Source organism: Caretta caretta, chromosome 15 (assembly GCF_965140235.1).
Source record: "Caretta caretta isolate rCarCar2 chromosome 15, rCarCar1.hap1, whole genome shotgun sequence".
NCBI lineage: Eukaryota > Metazoa > Chordata > Testudines > Cheloniidae > Caretta > Caretta caretta.
Window position 1 is genome coordinate 18,179,256 of NC_134220.1, and position 18,423 is coordinate 18,197,678.

General features: G+C 40.5%; 1 protein-coding gene across 11 annotated transcripts in view; it reads right to left on the reverse strand.

Moving 5' to 3' along the window:
* Positions 1–18,423, reverse strand: part of FBRSL1 (fibrosin like 1) — a 771,378-nt gene that overhangs the window by 216,915 nt on the left and 536,040 nt on the right. For 10 of the 11 annotated variants that reach the window (XM_048821199.2, XM_048821200.2, XM_048821205.2 and 7 more), the window contains one exon: positions 2,932–2,961. The exons of the other annotated variant lie outside the window; for it this stretch is intronic. In XM_048821199.2, the coding sequence (XP_048677156.1) occupies positions 2,932–2,961 (30 nt within the window). The remainder of the gene's footprint in view (positions 1–2,931; positions 2,962–18,423) is intronic. 11 annotated transcript variants of the gene reach the window in all.

An 18,423-nucleotide genomic window follows, 5' to 3' on the forward strand; every position in this document is an offset into this window, starting at 1 on the left:
GCACTGTCACAATCTGCCATCAGACTGCACCTCATGCAACTATAAATATCACTCTTCAGTTCTGGTTCATCTTCTTTATAATTAACTGTGCTCAAACTTGATTACCCCATGCCACTGCCCTCTAGAGTACTGGATGTGACTGCATAAAAGTAAAAACTACGAAGGGTCTGCTTATAGCTACTAGTACAGGGAAGAAAAATTACAAATGTTGCTCTAACGTATGCATTTTTAAAATGTTGGGAGCTCTAACAACCTCTATATCTATGGGCTAAATAAATAAGGGATAAGTAGCAGGCAGTGGATAGGATATGGAACTGGGAGTCGGAAGACTTGAGTTTTATTCCCAGCGGATGCCACTGACTCTGTGTAATTGTGGACAATTTCTCCCCTCTCCCATTTCCCCACCCATAAAATGGGATTGCGGCTGCTGCTAACCCACCTTAGTGAAGTGATGTGAGATCTACAAATGAAAAATGCTATGTAAGTGCAAAGTATTTTATTAATAAATGCTGCCCTGCATTTAATTAGTGCTCAAAGGGTATGTGTGTATTATTATCTATAAAGATGGCACAGAGAGCTTCTTGCTGAGCAAGCAGCAAGATAGGATCTCTCTGCAGCACTTCAAAATGCTAAGAAAGGTGCAGGGTCCATACATCTTATCCCTTAGAGAGTGTGGTGTGTGGGCTAGAGCATATGTCTAGCCCTACAACTGGCTGCAAAGGGCAGGAAATGTTATTAGAGGGCACACTTTGCTAATGTTCTGAGGAGTAGAAATACTCCGCAGTGCAATCTCTCAGGCTACCATAAAGAATTCTTTGTTGAGGCCACTCAGGCCAGCATTTTGATAGCTCCTTCTTGTATCAGCCAGGGCAGGATTAAGATCTATAACCAACAGTTGTCCCCTTATGTATAATATCAAATGTAAACAGAGCCTGATTCTCCATGTGCTCCATGAATTTAGTCGGAATTCCACATGAAGGGCATTTGCACTATCAGGCCCATTGGAAAGACTGAAATCCCTCCGCTTCAGCCATAATGGTGCTTATAGTTTGGTGCTGCATGCACATGTCTTTGCGGACACAAAAGGCAACCTTACTTAATGCCAGAGACCTACTTAATGAAACTGATGTCTTGCCTCATGTCTTTACAGATCAGAGAAGAGATATAAAAAAAGACAATTGCTCTCTCTCCCTTTTTGGTACAGAAAGTACTTTGATTAGGCAGGATTTACTAAAAGGAGGGGGTAGTTGGAACATGTATGAGACTGGATGGTCCAATTACAGATATATATGAAATGCTATAATAATGGTATGGAATGCTAGAATGGTCTTTCATTTGCTGTAGAGGACAGTAAGTTACCAGCCAAACACAATGCCGCTTCCTCTAAAGGTAACCTCAGATCCCACATTCTGAAAGCTAATCAATGTTGTTCAGATTTCAATTTCTTCACTACAAGGTGAAGTCAAACCTAATCTAACAAACGTCAGTCTCAGATGTAATGCTGCTAGCTGGGTCTACCAGTGTAATTTAGATAATCATTAATAGCATAGCTGTATAATAAAACTACATGTCACTTACAACTTCATCTGAGGTTTGACTGGCAGATCTTTTAAACTGTTTTCTAAATGATTGCTTTTACTTTCTCTGATTGCGCAGTGTAAGAAATGTTTTAACCCTATGGTACCCAAGCTTTGGGGGAGTAAATTCAACCTGTTTCTCTGCCAAAAATCACCCTCTGTTATTATTTATCCTTATGCGGCAGACAGCCATAGAAATATATGCTGCAAAAACAAAATGTCTACTAAAAATGTCCACTGTTTTTTTCATTCAAGAGCCATGATTAAAATATTCCTCTTTGTTTAAGACTTTTTGCCAAAATGTATCTGTTGTCTCATTCAGGGAAAATTAGATATTTGAGTGGACTTTTAAAAGAAGACAATGAAAAAATGAAGGACAGCATACATTTTCCTGGTTTTAAACCCATGCCAAAAAACAACCAACCCACCCTCATAAAACTTAGTTAGCATTAGCTTTCAATGCAGCATCTTGAATTCACTTCTTCCTATGGTTACAGGCAATTGTGCTGCCAAACAGGATAAGGAATTTCAGAACTCAGCCTTTACATTTGTAACGCTGATCCAGTGGAATCTGTGCATGTTGTTGGTTCTCATGCATGGATATAAGGGACTGGAAAAACAAAGGTTTGACGAAGATTTAACCTGAGACTAATATCTGCTAAAACAGATGGCTATGGGGACGCTGAAGACTTAAAAATGCTTGATGTTCAAAAGCATGTAGCAGCTGCTGCTTCCACTAGGGGTTGTGTGTTTTCACTGCAAAGGTGATGCTCAAGCACAAGAATGGAGGTCAATGGTATGAAACAAGAAGTCCCTATACATATACCAAAACATATTGCTATAACCTCCCACTGTCTAACATCCATATCAAACAAAAAGGTCAGAAAAATCACTGCTGCGTGATAAATATGCATGCAACATGACAAAATACTCCCTGACAGTTACCTATCCTCATAGACAGTGCAGTACCAGTTGTCCATCTTCTAAACCCATTATAAAACTGACATGTTCAAAGGTTATTATAAATAAAATATTGGCTCTTGAGGAGTTATCAGGGAAGTCTTTCTCCAAAACAAAAAGATAGTGCCAACACAGTGACTTGCATCCTACCAAACCCTGGCACATTAATCAAGAAGGGGTATTGTGTTAGCAACAGAAAGCTTGGCTGCATGTCTAAGCTTAGGGCAAAGGCTGAGACTATCATCTTGTGAAACGGATACAAGTTACTGATATTTCTAAATTTGACATGAAGGCTAAAAGAAAATATTATGTTACTGTTAGATTCATTTTTATTTTTCTCATAGGGGAATTTTCAAGCTGGTGAAGCATATGGAAAAAGGGAATTCAGTCTTACCTTATCGTCAATATCACTCTCGCTGTCACACTGCAGATTAGAGAAAGAGAGAGAGAAAAGGCTTCATGAAATATCTGTATATAAATGAAACTCCTGCATCATCATCTACAATCTTTCAGGTGGCTGATTAATAGATATTTCAATGAACAGAGTGTACACTTTCATTGTATACATTTTACATTGCCAAAATAAATAAAATATGCAAACTAGCAGCAGATTTCTCTTTTTTTTAAAATAAAAATACAATGTGCTAGTAGTTGAATTAGATGTTCACACACAAAGTCGGCTTTAATCAAATGAGACAATCAGCTATGTGTTGCAACAACCACTGGATGTCACATGGATATTTCAATACAAATCTTGGCCTCTTTTCATCCAAAACTCTGGAAATGTATAGACACAGCTGTGGATGCCCCTAGCTTGATAAGCACTTTGTCATTTAATGAGGAAACTGTGAAGGTGGCAACAGTTTCTAAATCAGTTTAGTGGTACCCATAATGGTAACTGAAAATATTTAAAATAAATTATTTTGAATAGTTTAGCTTAAAATCAGATTGCAAACCCAAGTTGAAAAGTGTTTATTTAAAGAGTTTCAGAGCAAACTCTTTTATTGTTTCTGAAAAGGGAATATTTCATTTTCATTGTACAAGCGATGGCAAGATAACTAGAACTCTGAATCTTTAGGGGTGTATGGATTTCATTGGCCACAGGTCAGAAAGATTTACATTTGCAAGATAGAAATAAATCCACACAGAGTGGAAACGTCTAGTTGTTGTGGGGCTTCTGGATTCCACTGGAATTTTAGTTCCCCGTGCGTGGATACTGCAGCGCACATTTGCAAACAGAGGTTAGGATGGGAATCCATGTTGTGAACTGCTTTATTGGGGCTCAATAAGCTGAGACCATGCACCACAAGTATGGAAACTGGACGTGAGAAATCTGCACATCTGTATTACCGAAGTAAGAAAAGGAAACCTTTTCTTAGGTCATCTAGTCCCCATCTTCTAATCTCGAGAGAAGGAGGATTGTTCCTTACTGTATAATAAGTTAGCTTAATTGGAACGTTGTGAAACATAATGCAGTTATGCTGTGACACCCTTGCCTTTCTGTGGTTTGCCTTAGAAATTACACAATCTCTCCTTTCTTTTGGCATATGAAGTGACCATCCCCAAGGACCCTACGACTCTGTATTCTTTGATACGTACAAAGCACACAATAAACCTGGCATTCGTCGGTCATGATTCTATAGTGAAGATTGCCACAGGTTTCCAATCTAAAGCTTATTCTCACCTAACTTTTTGCAGTAATAATATTCCCACCTAAAAATGTATGTGGATCATGGATGGGGGGGCGGGGTGGTCAATAATTTTTTGGCTGTTATTTCAACAAACACTTTTCAGATGTTTCAAAAGTCTTTAAAAAGTGGCATGACCCGGCCCTTCTTCAAACTGTAACAGCCTCTTCTGATTTTCAGCCTCCTTTCACTGACAACTCCTTTCACTGTGCACTCGTGTCTCTCACAGTTCTGAAGAAACAAGAATTCAAAGCAAAGAAGTTGGTAATCTTGGTTACTACTGATTTGATCTCTCTTTAATGACGCTGCTGCAGCGAGACTTATCCATCTGTCAGCAGCAACGGGCAGTGGTTAGGTTAACCTGGGAACACTCTATAGGTAACTGGTTAGTCTCTAAGGTGCCACAAGTACTCCTTTTCTTTCTATAGGTAATGTGGTGCTTCAGGTAGAACAGCCTTAGCCAGCTGAATGCTTCAGCACCTGAACCTTCTGTGCAAATGTAGAAGAGCGGCGAGCCTATTTTAAAGTATAAAAATGTAAGCAATTCAATAGGAGATGGGGCTACCGAGCTAAATAGGATCCCATGGCAACTTGGGTCTCCCCTCACAGCCCACCATAGGTTTAGGCAACTCTATTTTCACTTCTGAGCTCCGTTTCACTTTTTAAAGGAAAGAAAAGAAGGAAAGTCACAACACACAAACTTTGTTAAACTTTCAGGTGCCCTTAAGGTTCAGTCATTCAGTTAACTGCAAAGAGCTAAATACATTTGTTCCATGTGTTACACTGTGTACTCCATTTATAAGAATCACTGATATTAGAATCAACCACGTATAGTTATCAAAACCACTGGAACAAAATCATTCCTAAACTAACTAAAATAAGCCGCTTGAAAGAATCAACTGCTTATAAGAATCAAATCATCCAGGACAAATGTAATTCTTATAAAAGGAGTGCACTTGTATAAAGTAGCAAATATTTAATAATGGGCTCTTCAATTTAGCAGAAAAAGTTACAACTTGGTCCAATGACTGGAAGTTAAAGCTAGACAAATTTAGACTGGAAATAAGGTGTACATTTTCAACAATGAGAGTAATTAACCACTGAAACAATTTACCAATGGTCGTAGTGGATTTTCTATCACTGAGCATTTTTAAATCAAATTGGATTTTCTCTAAAATATATGCTCTAGAATTGTTTTGGAAGTTCTATGGCCTGTGTTATACAGGAGGTCAGACTATATAATCCCTTCTGGCCTTGGAATCTATGAATCTATGGAAAATACTGCAAGAAAGAAGGATGTAAAATTCCTGTAATGCTGCGATAGCCATGCGTGCCTAAACTGAAATTCTGGAAAGAAACAATCCAAAAACTGCAGCAAACTCAGAGATATGCAACCCTGTTCCCTTCAAGAGCTGTGCTTATAGAACCAAATGTCACAAGGTAGGCTGCACTACATTTGTATTTTGCACATCTTCAAACATCAGCTTATCAAATCATTACCACTGTCAGGGTAATCTTCAGAAACCACTGGAAGCCAATGCCTAGTGGACAGCTCTTGTGCTACACATTAAGTACATGGTTAAATGTTTTGCTAGACTGAAACCTAAATTCTCAGTGACAGAACCTTCAAAGATGCTGTTGCCCCCTACTTTTCAGCATATTTAAAACTTCACTAAGGAATCATAGAATATCAGGATTGGAAGGGACCTCAGGAGGTCATCTAGTCCAACCCCCTGCTCAAAGCAGGACCAATCCCCAATTTTTGCCCCAAATCCCTAAATGGCCCCCTCAAGGATTGAACTCACAACCCTGGGTTTAGCAGGCCAATGCTCAAACCACTGAGCTATCCCTCCCCCCAACTTTATACAGACTGGTCCTTTCAAATAATTTCACACATGCCCTACTTTTCAACTTATGTTGCTAAGTTTCATGAAATAAACAAATAAATAGAAGGGGTTAGTGTCACTTCTGGAGACCGGGGGTTTCCACATCATGTTTGACGGTCAAAAGACAAAATCACTTTGTTAGAGACTCTCATCCTAGTCCCTAGCCCCAGTGGATGTTTGCTGACTTCAGAAAGACCCTCACAACAAAGCTGTGCTGTTTTCTGCTCTGGGGAGGCCCAGGCCTAAGACCGAAGGGCACCGCACCTCGTGATTAAAGTGTATTGGCAGCACACGGTGTGTAGCCACCTGCCTGAACCTGAACTTGGCTCAACACAGTACTGACAAAGCATCAATCGAAAAGCTTAAGAGAAAAAGAAAAGGGAGATAGAGTCAGAGCAGTAAGCTAATTATGGTCTCTATAAATACACTATTTAGGGAGACTGGATGATTTAGGGGATTGGGAGCTTTTCATCTCCAGCTGTGTGGTCGAAATCCAGCCTAAGTCAGTAGTGACCAAAAGCCAGTATCATCTAACAGCTGTTTGGAGCTCAATATGAAACAGATTACTTTAGTCCAGTTCCTATAGTGGAAGGGGTCCATGGCCCCAAAACACCATCCAGTTGATACTACTTCTTGTGGTCTCTCTGGCCTGGTCTACACTAGAAAATTAGGTCAGTTTAACTACATCGGTCAGGGGTGCAAAGAATCCATGTCCCTGAGCAAGGTAGTTAAGCCCACTTAAGTCCCTGCATAGACAGAGCTAGACTAATGGAAGAAACCTTCCATGGACCTAGCTACTGCCTCTCAGGGAAGTGGATTACCCACGCTGATGGAAGAACTCCTCCCATCGGTGCAGGTAGTGTCTACACTGAAGCACTACAGTGGTGCTGCTGCAGTGGCTCAACTGTGTTTTAGGTGTACACAAGCTACAGAATGAATGAACCAAAAAGACTTAATTATCTTTTCACACTTAAGGCGCTGTCTACACAACACTGTGGCTATCATTTTGACTGCTGTGTCATTTAGACTTGCACTGAGATGGGATTAGTAGATTAATCGGTTTCAAAGACAGAAGAGACTATTTTGACCATATAGTCTGACCTCCTGCATAACACAGGCCAGAGAATTTTACCTAATGCTTCCTGCATCTAGACCCATAACTTGTGGTTGAACTACGGCATATCTTTTAGAAAGACACCCAGTCTTGATTTAAAGACCCCAAGTGATAGATAAATGACTCAGTGGCTAAAGTGGTGGCTACAGCTGGAGGTTTCTACTCATATACGCTGAATCTACCCCTAGTGTGGATTAATTGGGGCAAGCGATGGAGGGAATTTTTTTAGAAAATTTCCCTCTTTAAATAGGGCCCAAACAGTAACCAACTTGAAACAAATTTGAAGTAAATCTGAGAGGTAGTGGGGGGGAGGTTGCACTGTTGATATCTTATGTTGTACTGGTTCTATAAGTGTGGGACTTTCCAGGCTGCCAACCGACCACCTTGTAACAGCTCTAAATGTAATTTAAAAATTATACATACAAACTAATCAAGTAATTTCCACTTCTTGTTTGAGAATTCTGTATCTCACAAGCATTAATAGAAATTCTTGCTGAGACTTATTCAAAAGAACCCAGTTGTACCACTTGATATAAATTCTAATTAACCAAGCCCAGAAAAGTATTATTTTATTTTAAAATAATTCTTGACAATTTCTTTAAAGTTGATATATTTTTGCCTATTAGTCATGCCAAGATATTTCATAGATTTGATACATAAATGTTAGCCTCTCTAAACATGGTAGTTTAGTTCAAATGTTTTTGAAAGCAGATTTTTTAAAAAAATAATTTTGGAATGTAAATATCCATTATTATCCAAATCTAATGTGATTTCTAGGAGGTTATAAGTATTAGTGGCTTTTGAAGATTCACGGTTGTCTCTCTATTTACAGCTGAGTAGTGTATAATGTGGAAAAAAATGAAAAAGGCACTGTAGAAAACTAAAAACAATCTTACCTGTGCTTTAAGGGAAAAAAGCTCTATGGGAAACTTGCTTGCTTAATATAGATCTGGTAGACCCACACAACCATAATGAGTATAAAAATCCATTACAGATGGCTTCCATTACTAAAAGGTGCAGAACTGCCTTATTTTGATACCTAATTTTGCTCTGTGTGATACACAACTTTGCCTGACATAGATAAGTGAAAGCTGTAAAAAGCAAGTGAACCATCAAAACTGCAATCTAAATTTTATAAACTGACATACAAATGAAACAAACATCTGATATCTGAGGATAAGTTTTTCAATTCAGAATCTGAAAATACACCATAATTAATTGTTTAAAAACGAAAAGGAAAGCAAAGATTTTCATTTCATTTTAATTTACATTTTCCTTAGTTTAAACACCGAGGCTTCAATCCTGCAATTGAAAAAGCCAGCGAAGCACCACGTGGGTGAAGAGCAGTTTGCAAATTTGGCTCCATCCGCATGAATCCAAATGCAAGATGTTGCCTTTAAATGGACTATTTTGGACAGCAAGCAACAACTACTTCGTTTATCTTATGGACCAGATGAGAGAGGCTAGATTTCTTTTCCAATCTCTTCCAATCCTGCATAGATTTAACGTACATAAGCTTTACTCATCTGAGTAGATCCACTGACCTCACTGCAACTATTCAAGTCAGCAAATGTACACACGTTCTTAGTCTTTGCAGGAATTGGGCTCTAATATCTGTGATTCTACACAGAAACAAGCCCAGCGCGCTCTATGTATGTTAACCTTTGAATCAAACCTGCTAATAGAGCTAAAAGAATGCTACAGCGTGCAAGAAATAATTATAATTATCAGTGTATGATTTGGACTACTGATCAATATAGAATGACCTGGAAAATGGAGAGTGTAAAAACAAGCTCAAGCTCTGGAAAATGGAGGGTGTGCAACAAGCCCAAATAGATTTTCCTCCACCTCCCACCCATTCTCAAAGGAAATCAATGGCCAGCTCCAGTGAAAAGCCAAGCTACAATATTTATTAAGTGTATGGGGTTTTTCTTAAACAATTTAAAGAAACTTACATTCATATACAGATAAAGAAACAGGAACTCTCAGGCTGCTGAATGTGCAAGAGTGACACAAAGAAAGAAGCAACTACAGCAAAAGCAATTCCGCCTGGGGAAATACATGAAAAACAAAACCAATGTCATCTCTTCCTGCCCCCCCCTCCCAAAAAAGTAGATTTCAATAGATCAGTTTAGTTTCTGTGGTAACACACTTCAGTATCCTTATGCCCCCCTCCCCATGATAAAAGAAAGGCCTTGGGTCAAAAGAGAAAGACTGATGTTTTGTGTTGAGAGCAGGTTTAAATGAATAATTAAGTAATAGGAAAAACTTCAAGTTGACCCACAAGATTCTCAGGGACCTATGGAGAAAAGGCTGTTCTGGGATGATGGGAGGGGTTCCAGAGGTACTCTCAAAAGAACTAGCAAACTAAGATGGTGTAAATCACACAACCAGTCTCCACACAAACTTTGTCTAAGGAATGTCAACTGCAGAGGAATTAAAAAAAAAAAAAGCAGCTCTCCACAGTTTTACCTCCCACGCAGCTGTTGTCAATGGGACAAAAGCCCTTGTCAAAATACAAAGTTAAAGAAATGTAAAGAATGGCAACTGTTGACAGCTATGGGGGCTCACTGAAAGACAAAAGCTTCAATTACCTGGATATTCCTAGAGGCCTGTTAACACTCCTGGTCTATAAGCAAAACTGTAAACAGCCCATTGTACTATGTTCATACAGGCTTGTAAAAGGATTGTTTGCTGAATTTTGCCAATTGCCTCTTAATTCCACCAAGAATGTTTGCAAAGCAGACCCTAATTGCCCCAGAGTTTGTAAACAGTTTCCTCCAACACAAGGTTCCAGTCAGGGAAAGTTAACAAAAAAGAAAAACACAGTGGAACTGGCTCAATCTGCCACACAGAGGCCATATATGCTTCCCATCCTCCTGCCCTAAATGAGGTTGAAGTGAACTTTCTAGTAAGGTATGGAGCAGAGAGGCAAACAATTTCTTTTTGCGAATACAGACTAACACGGCTGCTTCTCTGAAACCTGTCAAAATGGATTGCAGTTAGCACATTGAAGAGATTGCAAAACTAGCTGTTAAATCAACATGGAAAGAGGACTTGATCACAATCCCATCAACTGCTATGGTGCAAGATCAGATTCAGGATGAGGCAGAGGTTGCTTTGGAGGGTAAAAGTGGTGGTTTTCTACCTTCCACACATGTAATCCCAGAATTCCCTATGCACTATTATCTGCCCCCACTATCTTGCCTTATGTCTGAGTAATCAGAGACATCTGATGAAGTGAGCTGTAGCTCACGAAAGCTCATGCTCAAATAAATTGTTTAGTCTCTAAGGTGCTACAAGTACTCCTTTTCTTTTTGCGAAGACTACTCTAGAAAGTGCAGGCTCACAGCCCTCGTCTTCTGTGGCTGTTGTGCGAGTGTTTGTGATTTCAGGCAGGGAATAGTTTCAATATGCCGTCCCCTATGCTTCCTGCCTCACAGTTCAAGACCTGGAGTTAGGGTTGGCTGGGGCTATGAGCCCAGCAAGAGGTGAATATGGTGGCTCCTGTGATGGGAGAGGGCATAAAAGGACAAGGTGGGCTGGGTTCTTGCAAGATTTCCAGCCTCAACAGGACTTCCAGGGAATACTGGGAGTCTCGCGGGACTTGGCATGAGATTTGGAGCTCTAAAGGGAGCCCTGCACTCAGAGCCACTTCCTGTTTCCAAGTGGAGACAGCCAAACTGATGCTGGCAGCTCCTTGTGGCAGGTGCCCAGTGCACAAATCTGCTGATTTAGGCTTAAAAAAAGGGTAACACAGTAGGAATCCCGAGAGCATCCTCTTATGAGATGGGGGAAACATGTCTAGCCCCCTGGGACAAATGTGAAACAGGGGCCGGGACATTATCCCAGGGTTGCGGGGTGACTGACGGCAGTGCTAGCGGGGTGGGGGTCAAGGTCCCCTCTCGCCTCAACCTTCGTAAAGGGGAGGATTGTTAGCAGACAGGTAGAGGCACCCAGAGAACCTCCTAGCATGGTGACTGGCTTCCACTGTGGTGGGAGCAGCCAAAGAATTGGCAAAAGCTTAATGGGGTGCAAGTGACTGGTCTGAACTGCCCCCTGACGGGACCCTTGGATGTAATTTGACTAATAAAGTTGCGGTCTGGTTAAAAACCATACCACATGTGTCCTTGCCTTCTTCCATGCGGTGAGCACACCAAAGTTGGATATGTCAGTGATTTAAAGACGGACAAGGAGTTACTTCAGTGGTGAAACACTCCAGTTTAATATTTGGCCCGTGGTTTAAAGACTTCAAGGTGCAGAGAATCCTCCAGCAAGTGACCCGTGCCCTACGCTGCAGAGGAAGGCGAAAAACCCCTAGGGCCTCTGCCAATCTGCCCTGGAGGAAAATTCCTTCCCGACCTGAAATATGGCGATCAGCTAAACCCTGAGCATATGGGCAAGACTCACCAGCCAGACACCCAGGAAAGAGAGGGAAACATTATCCGTAGGACGATGTGTGGATGTGTCTCTGCCTTAAAACAAATAGAGCACAGTCCTGATACTCCTGATTTGCACAGCACAAGTAGTACAGTAGTAATTTTTTCTACACCCACTTGTACATAGCTCACACACCCACTCATACAGTACCAAAAGATGGTCACAATATTTTGTGGTTATTATTTCCAACCATATATTATCATCTCATTTCCCTTTAATGGCCAGCTTGCTGGAAACATCAGGCTCAAAACCTTGCATTGTTTAAAAGCAAAATAAAATACTACATATTTTTAGGTTTCAGAGTAGCAGCCGTGTTAGTCTGTATCTGCAAAAAGAAAAGGAGAACTTGTGGCACCTTAGAGACGAACAAATTTATCTGAGCATAAGCTTTCATGAGCTACAGCTCACTTCATCGGATGCATTCAGTGGAAAATACAGTGGGGAGATTTATATACATAGAGAACATGAAACAATGGGTGTTACCATACACACTGTAATGATGAAGTGAGCTGTAGCTCATGAAAGCTTATGCTCAAATAAATTTGTTCGTCTCTAAGGTGCTACAAGTACTCCTTTTCTTTTTCCATATTTTTAAAGACTCCTCCCCCCTTGTTCCCTTCTTCTCACCCCCCAAATTAATTCTCCAGAGCTGCAGGGAGGTGTTTATGGCAATGGTTGTGAATGTGTGTGTAGGGGTGTTGTTTCCTATTAAGTCTGGCATCAGATTCAAGTCTGCAGGGACTTGCTTAAGATGATAGGAAGAGGAAGTTTTATCATGAGCCAAGCTGACAGAAAAGCCTGCTAATGGGACTTGAGGCATACACCCGAAAGAAAGTGCCAAAACATTAAGCTACCGCCAAGTGTCAGAGGGCCACTGATTTATTGCAGCAATTTTGCCACTGTGTCCTTCTTTATAAAGTCCCATAAGCCCTTCCTGCTGGCAAGAAAGCATGAGCTGCTGCAGCTAGGGGGGAAGTTTAGATCCACAGCACATAGACGGCCAAGAGAAAAGAGCGGGGGTGGAAAGAAGAAGGAAATCAAATGTTGACTTGAACTTGCCCCAGGCAGGAATGAGTCCTCTTAGGTCCACTGGCTCCTTGACAGTTTGATGAAATGAGTCAGGATCGCCCTATGGCTAGACCAGCTTAGGCTTCTGAGTACTAGGGTAGAGCTGTAAGAAACAGATTGAGCCTCAGGGCAGCAATTTTTCCCCCCTTCTCTCCTCCGCATTTGGCTAGGGGAAAGGGAGTTTATGAGCACTATGAATGTATATGCTGAGCCTTTGTCTATGTGCATGTAGGGGGGAAGTGGTGGTGGGGGAGGGGGGAGGAGAACAGCACAAGTGTATTAGTAGTGGCAGCCCTGGATAGCTGATAGCCCTGAGCACTATAACTAATTTTGAGGGGCAATGATGCATCATATGGTCTGTCTGCTGTTTGGTCTGAGGGGGCCCCTGTTGTGAAGCAGCAATCAAGAGGACATTTTGTTAAGTGACCAACAGCTGTCATTTGCAAGCTGAGAGGAGAGAAGGAGGGGGGTGGGTGAACGTTGTACCTTGGAGGCAGAGCACATTAATCCACCAATCTGCCTCAGATTTAACTCTAAAAATGCTCAGCACCTCCTCCACTCTATTACCCACCCTGAAAGATGCATTCCTCTCATGAGGTGTGACTCCGTCAGACAGTGCAAGCTTCCTTACCTCTCTGGGTCAAGGAATCAATGCTAAAATACTGTTTAATATTCCCTTTTAATTTCAAAAATCAAGTTGATCTGCTGCATCTTAGGGTCAATCCCTCATGGACTGTTTTTTTCCCCCCTTTCCTTTTCCTTAGCATTCATAAATTAATCAAGGAAGACCCTGACACTTAGTCATTTCACGCTGTACAACATAAAAGACAGTCCCCTGATGATCCATGCTAGGATCTATTAAAAGGGCGGGGGTGGGGTGGGGGGGGGGGAAAGAGAGCTAAGAAAGAGGGGAGAAGAGGAGGGGGGAAAGGGAAAAAAACCTCAACCTTTTTGATTTTTTAAGATAAAAGCTGGAGGACTTTGTTAAAAATTCTAGCCTACATCAAAATACCTTAAATAATTCAAAGAACATGTTAAAGGGAAGAAACTGAATGTTGCTCTGATGTTCAATTGCTGCAACGCAGAATATTATTACCCAAAACACCACAGCCTGTTAAGGGAGAGAGCAGCCTTGAGCATTTCAGTTCTTTAGAAAAATGTCAGAACTTGTAAAAATCATAATTTCCAGCAACTTATTATTATTATTTTTTTTTGCATGATGTAAACTCAGTGAGACTGAAATGTAGGTTTCTGACAAGCTGTTAACAAGACAACTTTAGATATCTGTCTGGAGCTCTCAGGGAGATGGCTGCCATTTCATTGCTTCGAAGAAGTTCATGACATGACAAGCAAAAATCAGGGAACAGAGACCTAAAAACCACGGTGTAATTTTCATTTGCTTCTGTCGTGAAAGAATTCAGGCAGAAATATTAGAAGGCTGCACAACTAAAAAAGCCAGCAACTGGAAAATCATTGCTTGGGTTTGACAAGCACATCTTTTTCTACTGAAAATGGATTTTTTTCCTCTCTTACGTGAAATAATTTTGTTAAAAAAAGGATTAACTCCAAATTATTTCATAAGATCCTCAAGGATTCTAAGAGCTGCCGGTTCTTCATACTCTGTCTAAAAATGATTCGTTTAATATGAAACTTCTTCTACCTTTAGGGAAATATAAAATCTGGTGCCACCTTTTCTTATGGCACACTGCAAGCTTCTGCTCTACTCTAGAGTAACCCGATGGACACTGCTGTAATATAAGGGCGTTTAATAAAAACAAATTCATATAAACAAAGAATATGAGCACCCAATGTCGTCCAAAGAGTACTGCTCACATCTCACTCAAAAGAATCCTTCTTGAAGGCTAAACAAGCTAGAATCACAAAATACAAGACTGAATTACAGAAGGTCTGGGGTTTCATCAGACATCTGGCCTCAGGCCTTAGTATACCAGTCAACAGGCCCTCCATGACTCTTTGGAGGGACTAAATGGTCTCTCTTCCAGAATCTATCCGTGCTGCAGCATGATTAGACACAAGTGAGAAACCTACACGGTAGAATCTGTGATCATGAAAGGGAGACCAAAGGTGAGAATCTGGCTCAAAATCTCTTTCTATGTAAAACTGATAATCTGAAAGCGTTTTCTTATCCATAACTGTCAGCACACCAGGCGATGCATCTTACTTATGTTTTGTGTTTCTTAATCCAACTTGCGAGGTACTGGTAACATACTCTTTCAGCCAAAGATGTGAATCTAGCTCTGGCATCCAAAATTGAAAAGTTAGTCTTAGTTCAATTCTTAACAACAATGTTATAAGTATGGACCTCATAGCATAAGTGCTGAGGTCCATTCACTGACAATTTGACAAATTTTCCCCTCCATTACAGTGCTTTGACATTATAGTGATAGATGCTTTAGGGAACCCTAAGACAGACAAAAAGAAAAGGAGTACTTGTGGCACCTTAGAGACTAACAGATTTATTTGAGCATAAGCTTTTGTGAGCTACAGCTCACTTCATCGGACGCATTCACTGGAAAATACTAAGACAGACAGACACACATTTTCAACTCCATGGTTAATTACAGCCTGCACTGGCATGGAGATAGAGTGGATGATCCAGTAGATCATTTCTCTCTCTACCATCTATGATTCTACGACTGATATAGATGGGGTACCTACCTTTGGTTTAACTAAGGGCCAGAATTTGGCCCAGTATTTACACATACCAGGCAAATAATGAACTGAAGTTTTTTCATCCCTTCCTCTTTCAATTCTTTTCTACACTGCTCAATGGTGCAAATCTAAGGCTGCTTTTGGATAATTGAAAGGACAGCGCACACAAAGTTGAATGGCTGACACTGCATTTCATCAATTTACAACACGGAGGGAACTCTGACAAGAAAAGAAGTCTGGTTTGTCCCTCTTCAGAGGCAATGACAAGTTCTTTTCATTCCGCACTTACTATGGCATTGTGTGACCTGTCAGTCATTTTCTTTTCATTAGGCAGACGCTTTGGGAGACATCACAGTGTCAGTGCTCTACATGGGCTTTCACTGAGAAGCTAGAGAAAGATTCATTACTTCTTTTTTATTCTGTAGTTTTAAAATGTGACTAACCTCACCTGCTTCTAACAGGTGGCTCATCCTACCCCTCCTTCCAATCAGACCGCTTGTTTGGGCTTTCCTAGCCTCTTGGTTCTATCCCAACATAGCTTTATGAGATTGTGGCTCCCCAATATCCTCACACTCCAAGATGGCTCCTTAGAGGAGAAAGAGAGAGAGTAAAATGGAGAGAGAATTTTCAATTACTCTGCCAGCCCTGTCATCCCATCCTCGCAGCTGGCATATTTTGTGTATAATATTCAACAGTGACCTTGCTTATAGCCTAGATGGTTAACATGAAGTAACTCTAGTCCTTGTCCTAGTCCCAGGAAGTGGAGTCAGGCAAACAGCAAATATTAACTCAAAAAGCAAACTATTTGCAATGGTGAAGGGTGAAGACAATTGTGGTTTGACTACATAAGCCTTACTAAATTTAAAGAGGGAGGTTGGGTTATTTGGATTTGACCAAAAGTCATTATGTCACTTCATTCTATGGTAATCCCTCACCGTAACCATAGCTATCTGTCCAGAGATCTCAAGCTTATTGTAAATACAAATTTTTTTTCTACTTGGGCCTTATCTAGTCCAGGTGTACGTTTAAATGCTATATCCATGTTACAATAGGATAACAAAAGGAGCAAAAGCACTAAAACACTAAGAAATATTAAATGTGCCTCTGCTATGACTGGAATACATTTAGATATTCTTAGCTCTCCTGCGGTATTGCATGTAACTCTGTTTGGGAATTTCATTTACCTATATATTTGGTGGAGAACATGCATGGCTGTCTATTAGATGGCAGGATGCTGTTATAGGAAATTTCAGCAAGGAACTCAGTAGATAAAGTGCTTTTTAATCTATTCATATCATACTTAATAAAACTGACCCTTCCAGAATGAACAGCAGCTTGTGGCTATGGAATATGCTGTGATTTGTTATGGCTAAGTCATGGGAATATTTATTTTATTTTACTTTATAAATAAAGAGCTGCATTTGTCCCATTTGATCATCCTGTCAACTTAACTCCTTTGCAAGCCATTGCTTCTCCCCATCCAGACACATTCTTTAAAAAGTAGAGGTCCTGGTTTTCACATGGCAGCAATGAAACCACAGAATGGGCTACACATCAACACATGCACATAGCCACACATATGCACAATGTGTGTTCCAGGTCACGGGAGGAGTTAAAAGAAACTGGGCCAAGACTGATGTCAAAGAACTTGTGCCCAACATTTTCAAACTTGGATGCCTAAAGTTGGGCACCTAATTCCAAAAAAGGTGTATTTTACAAACCCAACTTTGGGTATCCAAATTTGAAAATGTTGGGCCCAAGTTCTTTAACAACTTTACAGGTATGGCCATCTTAGGACAAGTGGTGACACCAAGCAGAGCTCGCAAATTGCATACAAGATAATCTATTCCCATGGTTATACACATTATTTTTACATAATGTTCAATTTGGAATTTGGACCTGAAATTTAATCAAAGGGAGAAGGACCTACAGCATTCCCTATTTGTCTTAAATCAGGAAAACAAAGTACACTATATAATAATTTCAGCGGATGTCCTAATGTTACTCAGGTGACTCAGATACATGGCTCTGTTAAGGCCTTTTAACTGCCCAAAAGGAAAGTCTTTGGTGCTGTCGCATGTATGACTTAGAAGACTTATGTATAATTAACATTATAATCAATGTTATTTAATCCCATTGCAATTTAACTCATAAAAAACTGTTTGCTGTTGTTGATAATAAAGGATAAACCTTATAATAACTACCAGTCATGTCTGCATGAACATCATCATTCAATCTGGTTAATGATTTAACACAACTAGGGAATCATCTACAGAAGCCCATTTCCTCTCTGAGGCAGCTTTCAGCGTATGTGCTAAAACACTTCAATCACAGTTGTTGAGGGAAGGACAGCCTGGCCTCCTTGATTGTACTAGTAGGTAGTACAGGCCCTGGGCAAAAAATTACTAAGATGGCAGCTGAAGAACATTTTAAATCCAAGGTGTAAAGGGAACAGAAATTTTAGATGCATACAATGCAACTCTTCAACAGTCAAATTTGAACAGACTCCCTCCTTTCACTCCATCCAGCCCTCAAAGCTGTAGAGATAGGTAGGTCATGGAGGTGAAGAAAACCATTGCCTGGAGTGTTCCCATGTGTATTTTTACTGAATGTTATGCAGTGAAGTATCTGAGGACTGGGCCCCTGTCATTAACCAGCTTTTGCCTTGAACTATTGAAAGACAAACTTGAAAATGATAGGTTTCACTTTAGATTAGAAATTGTGGGTGCTTATCTGAAACGTTGAATACTCTCTACCTTCTCATCTCACCCATTCCTTCACTTCCCTTTCAGTAACCCCTGGGTACCCAACTTGCTCTTGCCAACCTGCAAATCCTCAATGCTCCACCCAACTTTATCTACGGAAGCGTCTACCTACCTTTGCATTCCATTTGTATCCACTGGAAAGATAGTCTGGCCTGCACTGACCTCAAAGATGGAGTTTGGAGTCTCTGGAAAGTTCTCAAGGAGCCTAACGTGCATTTGAAACCCTCCGTAACTGACCCTCCTGTAACACTT